Source organism: Muscardinus avellanarius (genome assembly GCF_963383645.1).
Source record: "Muscardinus avellanarius genome assembly, chromosome: 13".
NCBI classification, from domain to species: domain Eukaryota; kingdom Metazoa; phylum Chordata; class Mammalia; order Rodentia; family Gliridae; genus Muscardinus; species Muscardinus avellanarius.
Window position 1 is genome coordinate 2,322,343 of NC_137799.1, and position 18,076 is coordinate 2,340,418.

Here is an 18,076-nt window from a genome sequence, read left to right on the forward strand (position 1 = left end):
CAGGGTCTCACTGAGTTGCGAAGGGCCTCGCTAAGTAGCTGAGGGTATCCACAAACTGCCATCCTCCGGTCTCTGCCTCCCGAATGCTGGGATTACAAGTGTGCACCACCATGCCCGGCTCCCACTTTTTTTTTTTTTTTTTTTTACAATGGGCTTTTTTTTTTTTTTTTTTTTTTTTTTTTTTTTTTTTTTTTTTTACTGGGCCTGTGGAAGGTGGGTGGGCAGGGGCACTGGGAGCATGTAGTGGGTACCAGCCCAGTCCCAGAAGACCACGGCTCCTAGCTTTCCCTGCAGATGGACTTGGAGAGGGCTCAGGCAAGTCCAGGCCGGCAGCCAGAGAGGCCCTCTCCTGCAGATGACTTGGTGGTCCTCCTAGGACACGTGCGAGTCTGCTCTTCCTTCTGCAGGAGGGCGACATCCTGGTGGGTGTGGACAGACTGTACGTCCAGCCAGTGAGGAGGCAGCACTGGGAGCTGGTTGCTGGCTGGAGTGGCGCCCAGCCCCATCTGATCCACAGGCTCGCTGTGCCAGGGTTTGTACCAGGTACAGCACCCGGGAGAGGGAGGTTGGGACGCAGGACAGTTCAGGGGAGGGATGGCTCTCTGGATACCACGAGGCCCTGTGAGATACCCAGAGGCCACGGAGGCCTCTTTTCCAGGATCCACGTGGGGACGTGCTCAGTGTGTGGCCTCCGGGGGCACAACAGCACCGGCGGCTAAGGGCCCCTCCCAGCTCACCAAGCACATCCCCGACTTGTGTCTTTGTAGCCCCATCCCTGGGGCTACAGGATGGTGGGGGCAGTTCTGAGATCCCCTTGTTGCAGATGGGGATCTAGTGGTTAGAATATGGGACCGGCTGTCCCGGCCCTCCCGATGGTCCAGGACACAGCCAGGGTCCGCCACCTCCCAGGCCTGGCAGGCGCACTTGGCCAGGCTGCATCCGGGCACAAGTAGGGCGGCCTGGGCTTTGCTCGCCATCTTGGAGTGGCCCAGTCACCCAGCCTGTGGCCACGGGGGTACAGGAGGCAGAGGAGGTCCTTGGGGCTTCGGGCAGAGCCCTGGGCGCAGTGGGAGGCTCGTCTGGATGGGCGACCCCGTGGATGAGATGGCCGTAGAGACCCTCTCCGGGACCACACCCTCTTCATCCCCGAATGCCAGTCCCCGATGGGAGCTGGGCCCTTGGGTGGGCGCGGAATGTGGGCTCTGGCCTTCCAAAGGCCATCGTGTCCAGACCAACAGCCTCTCTCCCATCACCTGCCCCCCCACTGGCTTTCTAGAACCTTCACCCTCTGTCTTCCTCTGCCCTCCCAGGCAATCCCACTAGCCCTCCCCAGAGAAGGAGACGGGCCGCAGGGCGGCTGCTGCACCTGGAGCTGCTGGTAGCCGTGGGCCCCGACGTCTCCCAGGCTCACCAGGAGGACACAGAGCGCTATGTGCTCACCAACCTGAACATCGTGAGTCCTCAGCCCAGGGGCCTTCGTGGGGCTGCGGCTGCCCTTGTGAACCTCTGGACACAGTGCCACTGTGCCCGGCTTGTGACCACAGCTCAGTGCAGTGGGGACAGGCGGGTGGGGAGAGGCAGGGTGCTTTTTTTTTCTCCACTTCCTGCCCTGCAGGGGAGGAAGGCGAGGTTTGGGGGCCCCCCTCAGCATCGCCTGGAGCTGCCCCAAGCCCCCTCCTCCACAGTGTCCATTTGACTAACACTGCCTGGCAAAGAGGGGGTGCAGGCTGCCCCCCGGCCCCTGGCTCCCCAACTCTGTCTCCCTTGGTTCTTTATTTTGCGGTATTGGGGGTGAAACCCAGGGAAATTCTACCTCCAAGCTACACCCCCAGCCCTATTTTTTTCTTTATTTTGAGACAGAGTCTCACTGAGTTGCAAAGGGCCTCACTAAGTACCTGAGGCTGGCCGCGAACTGCGATCCTCCTGTCTCAGCTTCCCGAGTGCTGGAATTACAAGCGTGCCCACCTCGCCCACCTCTCTCTCATCTCTCTCGTTCCCTACTCAAGGAGGCACAGGGCAGGACCGTTAGAAGTCAGTGAGCTGCCCATCTGCCTTTCCTGCAGGCATCCTGTCCCTGCAGTCTGGGAGCAGGGAGCATCACCCTACAAGCCATCAGCTCAGAACAAGTCAGCCCGGTTACGGACAATCATGGAGCCTAGCCTAGGACGGTGTGAGGGTCGTGTCACAGCCTGAGAGCCCGTGGAACTGCCCGCGTGTGTAGAGAACGGCCGCTCAGGGCCAGTCCCACCATGCATGGGTGGCTCACCCGCCACGCTGCAGTGCCGTCAGACAGGAAGCAGAGGACACTGCCAGATTCGTCCCCCGAGAAGCTAGAAAGATTAAAAAACTCTGGATTTGTGCTGGGCGTGGTGGCGCACGCTTGTAATCCCTGCGCTTGGGAGGCGGAGACAGGAGGATCGTGCAGGTTCGAAGCCAGCTGCATGCACTGGCTTAAGAGACCCTGTTTCCAAATAAAAAAGTATAAAAATAGGTCTGGGAGTGTAGCCCTAGCCTGGAGGTAGAAGGGCTTCCAGGAACCCCAGTACACACACACACACACACACACACACACACACACACACACACATACAAAAACCCCTCTGGATTTTAGGAACACTTAGAAAGTTAGTTTCAGCCGAGGATTGACAATTGGTCTCCCCCGCCCCCACCCATCGGCTCTGGAGCCAGGGGGGTGGGGGCTGGAGGGGGGGCTGATTCAGGCTTGTCACTTATTTTGAACAAATGAAAAAGTGCCTCCCGCATCTAGCCCTCTCGACCTGAGGCCCGCCCCCGGACCTGCATTGTCCCCAAGAGATCTCTGTGCCCCATCCCACAGAGATCCGGGCCCAGCCACACACAGCCTGGTGGTCCCTCCTGTCACTAGGCAGGGCTCAGGCCTGGACCAAGCACGTGTAGCTTTTCTGCCTGCAAGCCCTGAACGTGAGATTTTCTGCCTGTCCTCTAAGGCACTTGGGAACCAATGCGTTCAAACTTCAGGTCCCTCCCTCCAATTCTCCAATTGGTGGTGAAGCGGTGGTGGCACCAGGTAACAGCCACCGTCAGCACTGGGCAGCCACCCAAGCCAAGGTCTTGTAGCCTCCTTGTCTCCGAATCTGTCAGCCACCAGGGCGGCTCCATGGTGAGGTGAGGGAGCCGAGGCTGGGCTAGGCCAGCGAAGCCGGAGCGCACAGCTGGCAGGTGGCCGAGCCACCATGCTGGCGTGGGCGCCAGGTCCACTCGAGGATAAGCTGGTGTGAACACCAGCCGTGTGCAGGGTCAGGACTGTGCCCTGACGCAGGGACCCAGAGGGCGGCGCTGGAGGGGAGGCTGGGCGGGAAGGGCGCACTGTGTGTGCAGGGCGGGGGCGGCAGGTCAGCACACTGTGAGGAGTGAGGTGTGCGTTGAATATTCCCGACTAAGGACACGGTCTGTTTTCCTCCCAGCCTGGGTCTGTTTGTATCAGCTGGCCTTCCTGAGCCGTGGGCTGGGCAAGGCCCGGAGGCGTGGCTGCCTGCCCTTCGCTGGCTCCCAGCCCCAGGGCCGGCATCTCTTGCCAGTGGGACTCCCGGCTCTGCCCACGGGCACGATGCTTCTTCGCAGGGGTCGGAACTGCTGAAGGACCCGTCCCTGGGGGCTGAGATCCGGGTGCACCTGGTGAAGCTGGTCATTCTCACCGAGCCCGAGGTAGGCCCTGGACCCCTGCCCACTGAGCCTGAAGCGCAGAGTTGGCGTTGTCCCTTCCCACGCGCCAGGGCGGGCAGAGCTTGGTAACTGGCGGCTGGCAGCCGGCGGGCCATCTTCCCGGCTCTCCTGCTCCTTGGGGCCTCAGCTTCCCCTTCTGTAAGCTGGGCACACAGTGGGTTGTTATGAGGACCGACTGGCATGCCAGCAGCCAGCAGCAGCCTGGGCACAGCTCCATGATGGCGGGCTCGCCTTGATCCCCAGGGGGCCCCCAGCATGGCCGCCAACATCACCTCGTCGCTGCTGCGTGTCTGTGAGTGGAGCCGGACGGTCAACCCCCCGGACGATGTGGACCCAGGGCATGCCGACCTGGTCCTCTACGTCACCAGGTAGCCGAGCTCCCGACGGCACCACCTGCCTGGGAGGGTCACACCTTGACATTCCGCCCTCGGCACAGGGAGCCTGGCTTCCGGCAAGCACCAGAGCCCACCAAGCGACGCTTTTCTCTTGTTGAGGTTTGACCTGGAGCTGCCTGATGGTAACCGGCAGGTTCGGGGGGTCACCCAGCTGGGGGGTGCCTGCTCCTCCTCCTGGAGCTGCCTCATCGTCGAGGACACTGGCTTCGATCTGGGGGTCACCATTGCGCATGAGATCGGGCACAGGTATCTGGGTCCACAGCTGGTCAGGGAGCCGCTCTGGGCTCCAGGGTGGAGGGGTGGCCTTGGTGGGCAGCTGGCCCTGGCAGAGCCTTCCAGGGGAGCCCACACCCCTGACCCCATGGAACTAGGAAGGGTAGGGGCGAGACAGGGAAGTCTGATACTTCTTGATTACTGAATAATTAAAAGAACTGTCCCCCCCAAAAAAAAGCAAATAGAAAATAACTTTTGTAGGAAAACCAGGTAAAAAACAGGTTATAGCCGGGCGTGGTGGCGCACGCTTGTAATCCCCACACTTGGGAGGCAGAGACAGGAGGATCACGCAGGTTTGAAGCCAGCCACGTGTGCTGGCTTAGGAGATCCTGTTTCCAAATAAAAATGTAAAAATAGGTCTGGAAGTGTAGCCCGCAGGTAGAAGGGCTTCCAGGAACCCCAGTACCACCAAAAAACCCCCACAAAAACCAAAAAACAAAAAAACAGGCTTTAAAAATAATCCCATAGCTGGGCGTGGTGGCGCACACTTGTAATCCCAGTGCTTGGGAGGCCGAGATAGGAGGATCCGGCAGGTTCAAAGCCAGCCTCAAGCCGGGCGTGGTGGCGCACGCTTGTAATCCCCGCGCTTGGGAGGCAGAGACAGGAGGATCGCGCAGGTTCGAAGCCAGGCGCGCGCGCTGGCTTAGGAGACCCTGTTTCCAAATAAAAATGTAAAAATAGGTCTGGGAGTGTAGCCCGGAGGTAGAAGGGCTTCCAGGAACCCCAGTACCACCAAAAACAAACAAACAAAAAAAAAAAAAAAAACAAAGCCAGCCTCAGCTACTTAGTGAGGCTCTCAGCAACTTAGTGAGACCCTGTTTCCAAATAAAGTATAAAATAGGTCTGGGAGTATAGCCTGGAGGTAGAAAGCCTCTGGGTTCCACCCACAGTACCGCACACACACACACACAAAATCATCCCAGATTATACTAGAGATAATCACCTCCAAGCTACACTCTCAGCCCTATTTTTTTATTCTTTATTTTGAAACAGGGTCTCACTGAGTTGCAGAAGGCCTCACTAAGTAGCTGAGGCTGGCCACAAACCATGATCCTCCTGTCTCAGCCTCCCAAATGCTGGGATTACAAGCGTGCGCCACCACGCCCGGCTCCTCAGATTCTTAAAATCATGGATTAGTTTGCCTTGTGCATCTATTTTTTTTTTATTGTGGTACTCAGGATTGAACCCAGGAGCATTCTACCTCTGACTACACTCCTAGCCCTATTTTTTTATTCTTTGTTTTGAAACAGGGTCTCACTAAGTAGCTGAGGCCCTCTATGAATTGCAGTCCTCCTGTCTCAGCCTCCCAAATGCTGGGACAAGCATGTGCCACTGCGGCCAGCTAAAGCCTTTTGATATTAGCCAGAAAAGTGGGAGGCAGCCAGCACTTCCCCACCACTCAGGCAGGAAACTGAGGCAGGGCAGTCTAGACTTGTCCCGCCAAGTCAGGTTAGCAGGTGCCAGGGCCAAGGGGTGACCAAGGCCCTAAAACTGGCTGGGCCAGAGCGAGAGAGGTGGCCCAGGACACCAGCCCCAGCTCCAGACCCCACCCCTGCCCGCAGCTTGGGGCTGGACCACGATGGCGCACCGGGCAGCGGCTGCGGATCCAGCGGCTACGTGATGGCATCTGACAGTGAGGCGCCAGTGCCAGGGGACCTGGTGTGGTCTACCTGCAGCCGCCGGCAGCTGAAGCACCTGCTCAGGTACCGCACCCCCCACCACCGCCCTGCCCTCCACCCTGGCAGGGTCCCCTGCCATGCCCACCCTGCCCTGCTGCCCAGAGCCCCGTACCCTTCCCCGCATCCCTACTTCCTGTCCCGGGACCCCTCCATCCTCCCCATGCCCAGCATCCACTCCTCCCTGAATCCCTGAATCCTCCCTCTGTCCGCTCCCAAGCAGCCATCTCCCTAAGCATACCCCACTCTAGCACCCCTCCTTCATCCACCTCACCCCTGCACCTGCTGAGTTTAATCTGCCCCGCCCGTTCCCGCAGACTCGTCTCCCCCAACTTCTCTGTCCCTGCCCGCTCCATCCACCTGAGCCCTGGGGTCTCCTCCCAGCTAAGGCTCTGCCTGCTGCACCCACTCCCCCATCCCAGCCCCACCGGGAGCCCGGGGGCCTGACCGGGGCTGCCCCTGTAGCACAGGGCGGTTGCGCTGCGTGTGGGACCCGCCGCAGTCCGGACTTGAGGGGCGCCCACCGGTGGCGCAGCCCGGCCTCTACTACAGCGCAGACGAGCAGTGCGGGGTAGCCTTCGGGCCGGGGGCCGTGGCCTGCACCTTCTCCAGGGACGGCTTGGTGAGTCCACCCGAGCCAGCCACAACCGTCAGTGTTCCCGCTACACCTGGGCACCTCGGGCTGCGGGGGGCAGCGCCACCGTCTGCTTGGTTGAGCGCTCTTGGTTGCTTCTTTACTATGTTTCCTATTTTTTTATTTTTTGTGGTATCGGGGTTGGAACCCAGGGCCATTCTAACCTCCAGGAGACACCCCCGGCCCTATTTTTTATTCTTTATTTTGAAACAGGCTGCCCTCGAACCGCAGTCCTCCTGTCTCAGCCTCCCAGATGCTGGGCTTGCAAGACTGTGCCCCACGCCTGGCTCGGTGGCTTCTTTAAATCCTTAAAAGGTTTCGAGCCGCAGGGCGTGGTGGGCACGCTTGTAATCCCAGCGTTCCCGAGGATCCGGCCAGCCTCAGCTACTTAGCGAGGCCCTTCACAACTCAGTGAAACCCTGTTTCAAAAATAAAAAGTCTGAAAAATATGACTGGGGGTATAGCTCTGAGGTAGAATGGCCCTGGATTCCATTCTCAGTACCACCAAAAAAAAAAAAAAAGTTTTGAGCCAGGCGTGGGGACCTCAGTTTGCAGCCAACCTCAGCTACTTAGTGAGGCTCTGTGCAACTTAGTGAGAAACTTTCAAAAAAGAATAAAAATAGGGCTGGAGGTATAGCTTGGAGGTAGAATGCTCCTGGGTTCAATCCCTAATAAACACACACACACACACACACACACACACACACACAAACACACACACACACACACACGTTTTGAACCAAACCCTTAATTTTGTCTGACTGGCCCACAAATTATGTAGCTGGCTCTTGCACTGTCTCAGGCAGCCACCAAGGACTTCCAGCTTGTAAGGCCGAGCTCAGCCTAGAAGGCGTCCTGCGAGATGTAGCCTCCCAACCGGGTCCACAGCTGAGTGTGGCTTGCAGGGGGTGGCAAGATAAAGAGCCCCCCCCAGAGGTGGACTTCCTCCCAGGGCTGCCTAGGGTGTGCGGAAGCTCAGGCCGTCTGCCCTGTGGGCCCCTTCCTCCATAAAAAAATTAAGAATTAGAGCCAGGTATGGTGGTATATTCCTGTAGTCCCTGTACTTAGATGGCTGAGACAGGAGAATTGCTCATTTGAGGCCAGCCTCAGAACTTAGTGAAACCCTGTTTTGAAATTTTTTAAAAAATGAAAAGAGCTGAGGTATAGTTTTATTTATTTTTGGTTCCAAGCTCAACCTTGGTACCAAAAATAAATAAATAAACAAACAAGTAAATAAAAAGAATTAAGTTCTAGTTTTTTGTAGTTTTTTTTGTTTTGTTTTTGTTTTTTTGCGGCTCTGGAGATGGAACCCAGGGGGATTCTACCTCCGAGCTACACCCCCTGCCCTATTTTTTTATTCTTTATTTTGAAATCGGGTCTCACTGAGTTGTAGAGGGCCTCACTAAGTAGCTGAGGCTGTCCAGGAACCTCCTCCGGTGACATCCTCCGGTGTCAGCCTCCCGAATGCTGGGATTACAAGTGTGCGCCACCACGCCCGGCTGTTTTTTGTAGTGTGTGTATGTGGTACTGGGGGTGGAACCTAGGGGCTTTCCTGCCTCCAGGCTATACTCTCAGACCTATTTTATACTTTATTTGGAAACAGGGTCTCTCTGAGTTGCTGAGAGCCTCTGAGGCTGGCTTTGAACCTGTGCGATCCTCCTGTCTCAGCCTCCCAAGTGCTGGGATTACAAGTGTGCGACACCACGCCTGGCCTAGAAAGAAAAACATTTTTGAGGGCTTGAGAAACCCAGCCGTCCCTGGCCAGTTTTCCTGCCCCCATAGCTGAGAGTTGGCTGCCCCTTATCCTCCCAGGTCACTTACTGGTGGACACTCACCGGTGGCCGCGGGGCAGGGTATTGTCTGTGTCCCAGTGTCCCGTGGTCTGGGAGGGGCGATGACTTTGGCGGTCCCTGAGCAGGCCACTGTCTCCCCTCTCAGGACATGTGCCAGGCTCTCTCCTGCCACACGGAGCCCCAGGACGAAGGCCGCTGCAGCCGTCTCCTCATTCCCCTCCTGGATGGGACAGAGTGTGGCGTGGAGAAGGTCAGGGCAAGCACCACACTGAGCACACGTGTGTGTGTGTGTGTGTGTGTGTGTGTGTGTGTGTGTGTGCGCGCGCATGTACAGGGCGCCCCGGCTGGCAGCCCCAGTCTTGAGGGCTGCACCCTGGCAGGAAGACTGCTCTGTGCCTGCCGAGGCGAGGCAGGGATGGGCCTGAGCCTAGAGCTTTATCCCGGGGAATGGCCGCATCCCCCCTCCCGCCCCGCTTTATAGAAAAGCTTTGCTCAAGTGTCGGAGCAGTCTGAGTTTCCTGCCCAGGTCCCCCAGTGTTCCCGAACCTTCTCACTAGGCCACCAGACCCTACCATGGTCTGGCTGTTTCCCTTTAGCATGTGAGGGGTGCGGGGGTGTGAGGGGTCCCGTGTGTACTGGGTCTCCTGTGTCTTGGGGTCCCTGTACATGTTAGGGTCCCTGTGTGCACTGGAGTTCCCTGTGTCTTGGGGTCCCTGCATATATTAGGGTCCCTGTGTGTGCTGGGTCCTCTGTGTCTTGGGGTTCCTGTGTGTATTAGGGTTCCCGTGTGTCTTGGGTTCCCGTGTGTCTTGGGGTCCCTGTCTTTGGGGCCCTTGTGTCTGGTGGTCCCTGTGACTGTTGCCGTGTCTGGGGTCCCGTTGGGTGTTGCCGTGTGTGCCAGGGTCCCTGTACGCCGTGGGATCCTGTGTGTGCTGGGGTCCTGTGGCTGCTCCTGTGTGCAGGGGGGTCCTGTGCAGAGGCCCACAGAGCGGTCCCCTCCCGCAGTGGTGTTCCAAGGGCCGCTGCCGCTCGCTGGCGGAGCTGAGCCCCGTGGCAGCCGTGCACGGACACTGGTCCCGCTGGGGTCCCCGCAGTGCCTGCTCCCGCTCCTGCGGAGGCGGTGTGGTCACCAGGAGGCGGAGGTGCAGCAACCCCAGGTACCCAGTGAGCGGAGGGTGCAGTCCCTGCGGGCAGTGGCCACCCCGTGCCCTGGCGGGGGCAGCGGGCCCCTCTCACCCTGGTGCCTCGTGGGCATTTTCAGACCTGCCTTCGGGGGGCGTGCGTGCGTCGGTGCCGACCTCCAGGCTGAGATGTGCAACACCCAGGTAGGCCTGCCTCAGGCCAGGGGGCAGGCAGGGGAGGGCAGCGCTGGGCCGGGAGCCACAGGGCCAGGGGCGGACCTGCAGTTCACACCTCAGTTTTAAGACTAGGACCATAGGACTATAGACCATGAAGCAGGACGGCCTCCGGGGACCACAGAAGCCGAAGCATCCCCTCCCTCCCGAGCCCCTTCCCAGTCAGCTTTCCATTGCCCAAGATAAGCCAGCTGCTAAGGGGGAAAGGTTTCATTATTTTATATGTGGTTCTAGGGACGGAACCCGGCTATCTCTGAGCTATACCCCCAGTCCTATATATATATATATATATATATATATATATATATATATATATATATATATTTTTTTTTTTTTTTTTTTTTTGGTGGTACTGGGGTTCCTGGAAACCTTTCTACTGCTGGGCTACACTCCCAGACCTATTTTTTATACTTCTAAAATTTGGAAACAGGGTCTAAGCCAGTGTGGCTGGCTTCTAACCTGTGTGATCCACCTGTCTCCACCTCCCAAGCACGGGGATTACAGGCGTGTGCCACCACGCCCGGCCTTATGTTTAACTTTTTTTTTTTTTTTTTTTGTGGTACTGGGGTTCCTGGAAACCCTTCAACTTCCGGGTTACACTCCCAGACCTATTTTTATACGTTTTTAAAATTTGGAAACAGGGTCTCTTAAGCCAGTACAGCTGGCTCTGAACCTGCGCGATCCTCCTGTCTCTGCCTCCCAAGCGTGGGGATTACAAGTGTGTGCCACCACGCCCGGCATATGTTTAACTTTTTTTTTTTTTGTGGGTCTCGGGATGGAACCTAGAGGCATTTGACCTCCGAGCTACACCCCCTGACCACTTTTTTATTCTTTATTTTGAAACGTCTCACTGAGTTGCGAAGGGCCTCACTAAGTAGCTGAGGCTGGCCGCGAACCGCGATCCTCTGGTCTCAGCCTTCCAAATGCTGGGATGACAAGCGTGCGCCACCACGCCTGGCTTATATGTTTAACTTTTAAAAGGAACCATCAACCCATGTCCTAGCACTCATTTTTTTTTCTCTCGATTTTTATTCTAGTGTTTTTTTGTTGTTTTTGTTTTTGTTTTTCGGTACTGAGATGGAACCCAGGGGCATTCTACCTCAAAGCTGCACCCCTGGTCCTATTTTTTAGTCTTTTTTTTTTTTTGAAACAGGGTCTCACTGAGTTGCGAAGGGCCTCACTAAGTAGCTGAGGCTGTCCGAGAACCACGATCCCCTGGTCTCTGCCTCCCAAATGCTGGGATGACGAGCGTGCGCCACCACGCCCGGCAGAATCGTGCTTTTCACTGGATTAGCATCTGCCCTCTGCTGTGGACGGCCCTGGGTTTGGTTTTGGCTGTGGGTATAAGACAGTTCTGCATGTGATGAGACCCCTCCTCCTCTCGGCGGATGCTCCAGACCTCCCCAAAGCTCGAGAGGAGGGTCTTTACCTGGGATGCAGGCTGGCAGCTCCGAGGAGGGCAGCCATGGCTGGTGTCTCTGCCCAGCAGGCTGGCGCCAGGACTTTTCTCTCCAATGCAAAGATGGCCAGGATGCCTGCCTAGGCCCTGGGGCTCAGTGGTGACCTCCCTGTTGCTGACCGGCTCTGTTACTGCTCCTAGAAGCACCCACGCTCGCTCATAGCAAACGAATTGACCAGCCTGTTTCCTCAGGCTGCCACAGGGAACCAGAGGTCCCAAGAACGGTGTTCTTGCCCGCTTTCTTCTTGCACACATTTTCTGGGATTTTCTCCATCCGCAGAGCAGCCAGTGCGCTGGTCACCCCTGCTCCTCCGAGCAGGGAGCCGTGCACAGGCTGGCCGGGTCGCCCCCACGTCCTGACCTCGTGTGCAGGGCCCGTGTGGCCTCCCAGTGACAGGGCCCACCTGGGCCTGACCTCTGCTTCCACTGCCAGGCCTGTGAGAAGACCCAGCTGGAGTTCATGTCCGAGCAGTGCGCCCAGACCGACGGCCAGCCGCTGCACCTCTCCCCGGCCGCTTCCGCCTTCTACCGCTGGGGTGCCGCTGTGCAGTACAGTCAAGGTGGGCTGCGGAGCGCAGGGCCCTGGGGACTCGAGGATGGGCATGCCTGTAGGTGGGCACCCGAGCCTAGCCTCCCGTGTCCTGCAGGTGGTAGATCCCGTACTGGCCTGGCCCGGCCTCCCCACAGATGACCAGTGAGGTCTCCTCTGAGTTTCCATTTTCCTGTCTGTGAAACAGAAGCAACAGCAGTGTCTCCCTCTGGGGCTGCGGGAGAGATTCCGCGGTGGGGGCGGGGAGGAGCGCCAGGCTTGATCCTTGGCTTTCACCCAGGAACCATAGTCGTCTGATCATGAATGTCACCGCTGCCATAAGAGGACAGACTCGGGCCGGAGACAGAAACCCTTTCCTAATGAAGAGGCTGCAGTAGATGGGGCTGGAGGGACGAGGGCCCCCTGGACCCTGCCTGGCAGAGCCCGCCGCTTGGGGTCCCAGAGGGGCTTCCCGGCCTTGGCATCCTAGAGGGGCTTCCCGACCTTGGGGTCTCAGAGTGGCTTCCTGGCCTTGGGGTCCAGAGGGGCTTCCCAGCCTTGGGGTCTCAGAGTGGCTTCCCGACCTTGGCATCCTAGAGGGGCTTCCCGACCTTGGGGTCTCAGAGTGGCTTCCTGGCCTTGGGGTCTCAGAGGGGCTTCCCGGCCTTGGGGTCTCAGAGGGGCTTCCTGACTTTGGGGTCTCAAGGGGCTTCCTGGCCTTGGGGTCCCAGAGGGGCTTCCCAGCCTTGGGGTCTCAGAGGGGCTTCCCGGCCTTGGGGTCCTAGAGGGGCTTCCTGGCCTTGGGGTCTCAGAGTGGCTTCCCGACCTTGGGGTCCTAGAGGGGCTTCCTGGCCTTGGGGTCCCAGAGTGGCTTCCCGACCTTGGGGTCTCAGAGGGGCTTCCTGGCCTTGGGGTCCCAGAGTGGCTTCCCGACCTTGGGGTCTCAGAGGAGCTTCCTGGCCTTGGGGTCTCAGAGTGGCTTCCCGACCTTGGGGTCCCAGAGGGGCTTCCTGGCCTTGGGGTCTCAGAGTGGCTTCCCGACCTTGGGGCCTCAGAGTGGCTTCCCGACCTTGGGGTCTCAGAGGGGCTTCCCGGCCTTGGGGTCCCAGAGGGGCTTTCCGGCCTTGGGGTCCTAGAGGGGCTTCCTGACCTTGGGGTCCCAGAGTGGCTTCCTGACCTTGGGGTCCCAGAGGGGCTTCCTGGCCTTGGGGTCTCAGAGTGGCTTCCCGACCTTGGGGTCTCAGAGGGGCTTCCTGGCCTTGGGGTCTCAGAGTGGCTTCCCGACCTTGGGGTCTCAGAGGGGCTTCCCGGCCTTGGGGTCCCAGAGGGGCTTCCCAAGCCGGCTCACTGCTCTTCCCTGTGGTCTGTCCTCCCAGGGGATGCGCTATGCAGACACATGTGCAGGGCCGTTGGCGAGGGCTTCATCATGAGGCGTGGGGACAGCTTCCTGGACGGGACCCGGTGTGTGCCGACGGGCCCGCGGGAGGATGGGAGCCCGAGCTTGTGCGTGTCGGGCAGCTGCAGGGTAGGTGTGCGTTTGTCCCTGCGTCCCTGTATCCCTGTGGGGAGGCCTCCTGTCCCATGGAAGGCTCCTGGGGCAGGTCTGTGGGTGCTGCCCCCTGGGGTTCCCTAGTCTGCCGGGGGTGGTGCCAGGAACAGGTGGAGCTGGGAGTCTGCCCAGGCAACCTCTGGGCCCTGGCCTTGGCATACCATGCAGCCTCCCAGTACCTTCCTGTGTGGATGTCGGGAGGCCAGCGCCTCCTCTGACCTGGCTTCTGTGGCTGGCTCTTGCCCCCTTCACACAGACCTTTGGCTGTGACGGCAGGATGGGCTCCCGGCAGGTCTGGGACGCGTGCCAGGTGTGCGGAGGAGACAACAGCACCTGCAGCCCACACAGCGGCACCTTCACTGCCGGCAGAGCGGGAGGTAGGCGCTGCCCAGGGCTCCCGCCGCCGCCTCCAGGCCGGCCACGCCCACTCCAAGTCCCAGCCAGTCTTTCCAGACCTCCTCAGCCTCAGGCTTAGGCTCTGGCGATGATGCTGCCGCCCACCATGGTGGGATGGTCACTCGCTCTGGCTGTGCTACAGAGAACGCAAAGACAGCCTGCCATCCGAGCAGGCCAGCTCCTTCCTCCCACTCAAGGGCTGTTACACCTGGGCCGTCTTTGGCTCTGATCTAGCAATAAAGTAAGTAAAGATAGCATCTGCCAATGTTGGTGTCCGACGGCCAGCGAGGGCCTGAGCCCCAGCTCCCTCTGGTGCGGCCTGCCAGGCCAGAGAACCTCGGTGCTGGCCCCTGTGCTGGCTGGGCAGCGCCCTTGCTGGTAGCCCCCAGCCTGCTGTAATTTTGCCTTTTTTTTGTGTGTGTGGTACTGGGGATGGAGCCCAGGGGCATTCTACCTCCTAGCTACTCCTCCAGCCCTACTTTTTATTCTTTATTTTGTTTTGTTTTTGCGGTACTGAGGATGGAACCCAGGGGCATTCTACCTCTGAGCTAGACCCCTGCCCTATTTTTTTTTCTTCATTTTGAAACAGGATCTCACTGAGTTGCAAAGGGCCTCACTAAGTAGTAGCTGAGGCTGTGTGTGAACCGTGATCCTCCCGTCTCAGCCTCCCGAATGCTAGGATTCCAAGTATGCACCACTATGCCCGGGTAATTTTGCCTTTTTGTTTGTTTATTTTTGGTGCTGAGGATTGAAAAGAACCCTGGGCAAGCGCTTTTCCATTGAGCTGCTTCCCATCCCCTCTGGCCTGGCTTCGGTGCCTGCCACGGAGGCAGCCCATGGCAGTGTTAGCTCCTGCTCTGTCCCGCTGGGGTCAGCACCCTGTGATGGTGACCAGGGGCCATCACCACCCACTGTGCTTCTCCCTAGAGTACGTCACCTTCCTGACAGTCACCCCCAACATGACCAGCGTGCACGTTATCAACCGCAGGCCTCTCTTCACGCACCTGGGTGAGTTGAGCTGAGGATGCCCACGGCTCAGCCAGAGGTCTCTGTCCCCAAGACACCTCATGTCCAGCAGCAGCCGCAAGCACAGGGGACTCCCAAACTGCCCCCACTTGCAGATCGACCAGGACACTCTCAGCACTGGCCGGGAGCTACAGTGCTCACCGCAGGCTGTGGTCAACGGGGAGGAGACAGGGCATCAGGTGTGGACCCTCCTGCAGGAGCACTACTGCCCACCCAGGAAGCTCCCCACCCCATCAGTGTTGAAAGTTCTCAATGGGCACGGTTGATAGATTGACTGAGTGATGGCTGTCCTGGGTAACCTACTTTCAGGAGACCCAAAGCCCCCATCTTAAATCACGTAGCTCATAGAGTCCCAAACTTGTTGGCTTACCACTCCTTTTTCAGAAAAAAAGGAGTTGTCCGGTGCCTTCTCCCCCGGTGCTTCCATTAGCCCTTGATTTTTATTTAACACCAACCCCCAATTACACCCAGGGCACCTGCCCCTTGGACCATTCCGGTGCCTCCGTCTCCCCGGGGGGAGGCATTACTGACTTTGGGAATCCAGGCTGGTCTTATGCCTGCCTTATGTCTGCCGGGTACACCAGTCCCACTCCAAGCCCTGAGGAACCCCCAGCCCCGGGTCCTGAACAAAGACATCCTGTCTCTTGAGACCACAGAAGCCTAGGGCAAGGCCAGACCCCTCTCTGGGCAACGTCACCTTCTGTACAGTTCGGGGCCACTGTGGGTCTTTATTTTCCGATCTTAGGGCCCTGGAAGGAGGTGCTGGCCTGGGGTCCTGGAGCCCCTCTCCGGCCATGGCAGTGGGTGGAGTTCTGTGTGTGAGCAGATGAATGGGGCTGAGGCTGCGGCCCTCCCCAGGCTCCAGACACAGGCCACCACTGTGGGGAGGCCCTCTGGGGTGGGTGCGTGTGCATATGGCAGAAGTGTGTGCAGGCGGAGGGTGAGGGGTCTCTCCATGTAGAGACCGCAGACCCAGGCTCCAGCAGGAGAGGCAAGGTGGTGGTCATAGGAAGAATCCCCCTTTCCTGCTCCCCTGCTCTGCCACCCCCTGACAAGCTAATGGCTTGTTCTCACAGCGGTGAGGACCCACGGGCGCTACATCGTGGCTGGGAAGGCCAGCGTCTCCCCCAACACCACCTACCCCTCCCTGCTGGAGGACAGCCGTGTGGAGTACAGGGTGGCTCTCACCGAGGACCAGCTGCCCCGCCTGGAGGAGATCCGCATCTGGGGACCCTCCCAGGAGGACATGGAGATCCAGGTCCCTGGGGGGCCGGGGACTCCAGCTGTTGATCAACATCTGTTCACTCACTGGGATCATTCCGTAGTCCTTTGGGGGATCCACTCTCTGTTGGGCCCAGCGCTAGCCAAAATGCAGCCATGAGGTGCTCCCAGATGGGGCTCAGGGTCTCACAAGTCCATACAGCAAGGTGCCTGTGCCCAGAGCCTGCTGGAGGAAATAGCCCCGGGAGCGGGTAAGGCAGGGCCTGTGCAGGGCTGGACCCGTAGGGAATGGTGGCAGGGCTGAGGATGGCCACGGGCAGCCCTTCCTCCTGGGGCGTGGGCAGAGCCAGGTCCACGCACCTGCGGGGGAATCTGGGAGCTTCTGGTGCTAAGGAAGTGCGGGTGGAGCCGCCTGCTGCTGCTGCTGCTTTGGGGCACACTGAAGCGGGTGCAGCTGGGCTGGCCCTGGAGACTGTTAGGAGAGGGGCCGAGTCTCAGAAGCTCCTTCTGGCAGGGGAGACAGCCAGGCTCCCCCAGAAGGGCCCAGGCCAGAGCAGGACCCCCATGAGCACCTCCCTACATGGCTGAGTTCTCCTACCTCCCCCTGTCCAGAATGTGGACCCAAGGGCCAGCTGCCGAGACACTCCCCCCAGCATCTTCCATAGCCCAAACTACATGCAGATTCCCGGGTCCCTTTCCATTTGCCCTGAATGAGGACTTCCCCAGGCAGGGCCTGAGAATCCCCATTTTAACTCACCTCGGCCTGTGATGGGGGCCATGTGTGGGCGTGGAGGGGGCAGATGCTGGATGTCACCTGGCACTGCAGGACCTCCTCTGGGCTCGGGCCGCCCGCCTGGCTCCTTGCTTGGGCCCAGTCCCCTCCTGAGTAGCAGCAGCACAGGCACCCTGCTGTGAGGGTGAGCCAGGCCACCAGGCAGCCACAGGCCCCCGGGATCCGCCCGCCTGCTGGCCAGGGGCCTCAGCTCCTGCTCCGGAGGCACAGGCTGCGCTGGCCCCAGCCCGCGCTGCCCGCCCCCTGCAGTCTGTCCCCACCCTCAGTCAAGCTGGGGACCCTGCGCCGTGCTGCTGTGGCGCCCCCCCAAGCCTACTCATTTCTTGGTGAGTACCAGCCGGCCTTGGGGAGCTCCTTGTGGTTCAGTCGTCCTGTCAGCTGCCTGTCTGCGCAGCCTGGGAAGGAGGGCCCAAAGGAGCGTCAGGAGGAAGGCTGCCAGGAGGCCCCGGGGCGGCGCGGTCGTCCCCAGCTCTCTGCCGTCCTGATGCAGGTGTACAGGCGCTACGGTGAGGAGTACGGGGACCTCACCCGCCCAGACGTCTCCTTCACCTACTTCCAGCCTAAGCAGCAGGCGGCCTGGGTGTGGGCTGCGGTGCGCGGGCCCTGCTCGGTGAGCTGTGGGGCAGGTGAGGCCCCTGCCAGGCGGCGCGCACCCCTGCTCGGCTCCCCGCGGTGTGGAGGTGGTCAAGCCCTCTCCCACGCTCCTAGGGCAGCGCTGGGTGTCCTACAGCTGCCTGGACCAGGCCCGAAGTGAGTGGGTGGAGCCTTCCTGGTGTCAGGGCACCCCACGGCCGCCTTCGTGGCCAGAGCCCTGTGCCCCTGCAACCTGCCCTCCATAGTAAGTACCGAGTGGCCCAGCCGGGCGGCTTCCGTACACGTTCTTGTTTAGTCCTGGCACCAGCCCTGTGGGTGGGCTCTGTCAGTGCCCAGGGTGGCCACTTGCTATACAGATGTCTTCTGGCTCCGGTGCCACTTGGAAGGGCAGCTCAGAATCCCTGGAGACACAAGGCTGGGCCCAGACCAGGGGCGTGTCAGTCAGACTGGACCCACATGCCTGTCACCCACTGCCAGCCAGCCTGGGGACCTGGCCTCCTGCTCTGTCCCTCTCCTCTGCAGCTGGGCGGCTGGAGACTTTGGTCCGTGCAGCGCCTCCTGCGGGGGAGGTCTATGGGAGCGGTCCCTGCGCTGCATGGAGGCCTGCAACTGCGTGGTGGTGGAAGCCTGCAACTCCCAGCCCTGCCCAGCCAGGCAAGCAGGGGGCAGGAGGGCACAGGC

The 18,076-nt window shown here is 59.6% G+C and overlaps 1 protein-coding gene across 1 annotated transcript in view; it reads left to right on the forward strand.

Annotated features, from left to right (window-relative positions):
- Positions 1–18,076, forward strand: part of ADAMTS13 (ADAM metallopeptidase with thrombospondin type 1 motif 13) — a gene marked incomplete at both ends in the record, with an annotated part of 32,900 nt that overhangs the window by 3,542 nt on the left and 11,282 nt on the right. The window contains 19 exons of the mRNA XM_080709494.1: positions 408–543; positions 1,022–1,195; positions 1,311–1,453; positions 3,601–3,684; positions 3,946–4,070; positions 4,197–4,343; positions 5,933–6,073; positions 6,512–6,668; positions 8,619–8,723; positions 9,479–9,630; positions 9,735–9,798; positions 11,721–11,847; positions 13,193–13,341; positions 13,622–13,742; positions 14,689–14,769; positions 15,864–16,045; positions 17,292–17,427; positions 17,510–17,639; positions 17,918–18,049. Of these exons, the coding sequence (XP_080565620.1) occupies positions 408–543; positions 1,022–1,195; positions 1,311–1,453; positions 3,601–3,684; positions 3,946–4,070; positions 4,197–4,343; positions 5,933–6,073; positions 6,512–6,668; positions 8,619–8,723; positions 9,479–9,630; positions 9,735–9,798; positions 11,721–11,847; positions 13,193–13,341; positions 13,622–13,742; positions 14,689–14,769; positions 15,864–16,045; positions 17,292–17,427; positions 17,510–17,639; positions 17,918–18,049 (2,486 nt within the window). The remainder of the gene's footprint in view (positions 1–407; positions 544–1,021; positions 1,196–1,310; positions 1,454–3,600; positions 3,685–3,945; positions 4,071–4,196; positions 4,344–5,932; positions 6,074–6,511; positions 6,669–8,618; positions 8,724–9,478; positions 9,631–9,734; positions 9,799–11,720; positions 11,848–13,192; positions 13,342–13,621; positions 13,743–14,688; positions 14,770–15,863; positions 16,046–17,291; positions 17,428–17,509; positions 17,640–17,917; positions 18,050–18,076) is intronic.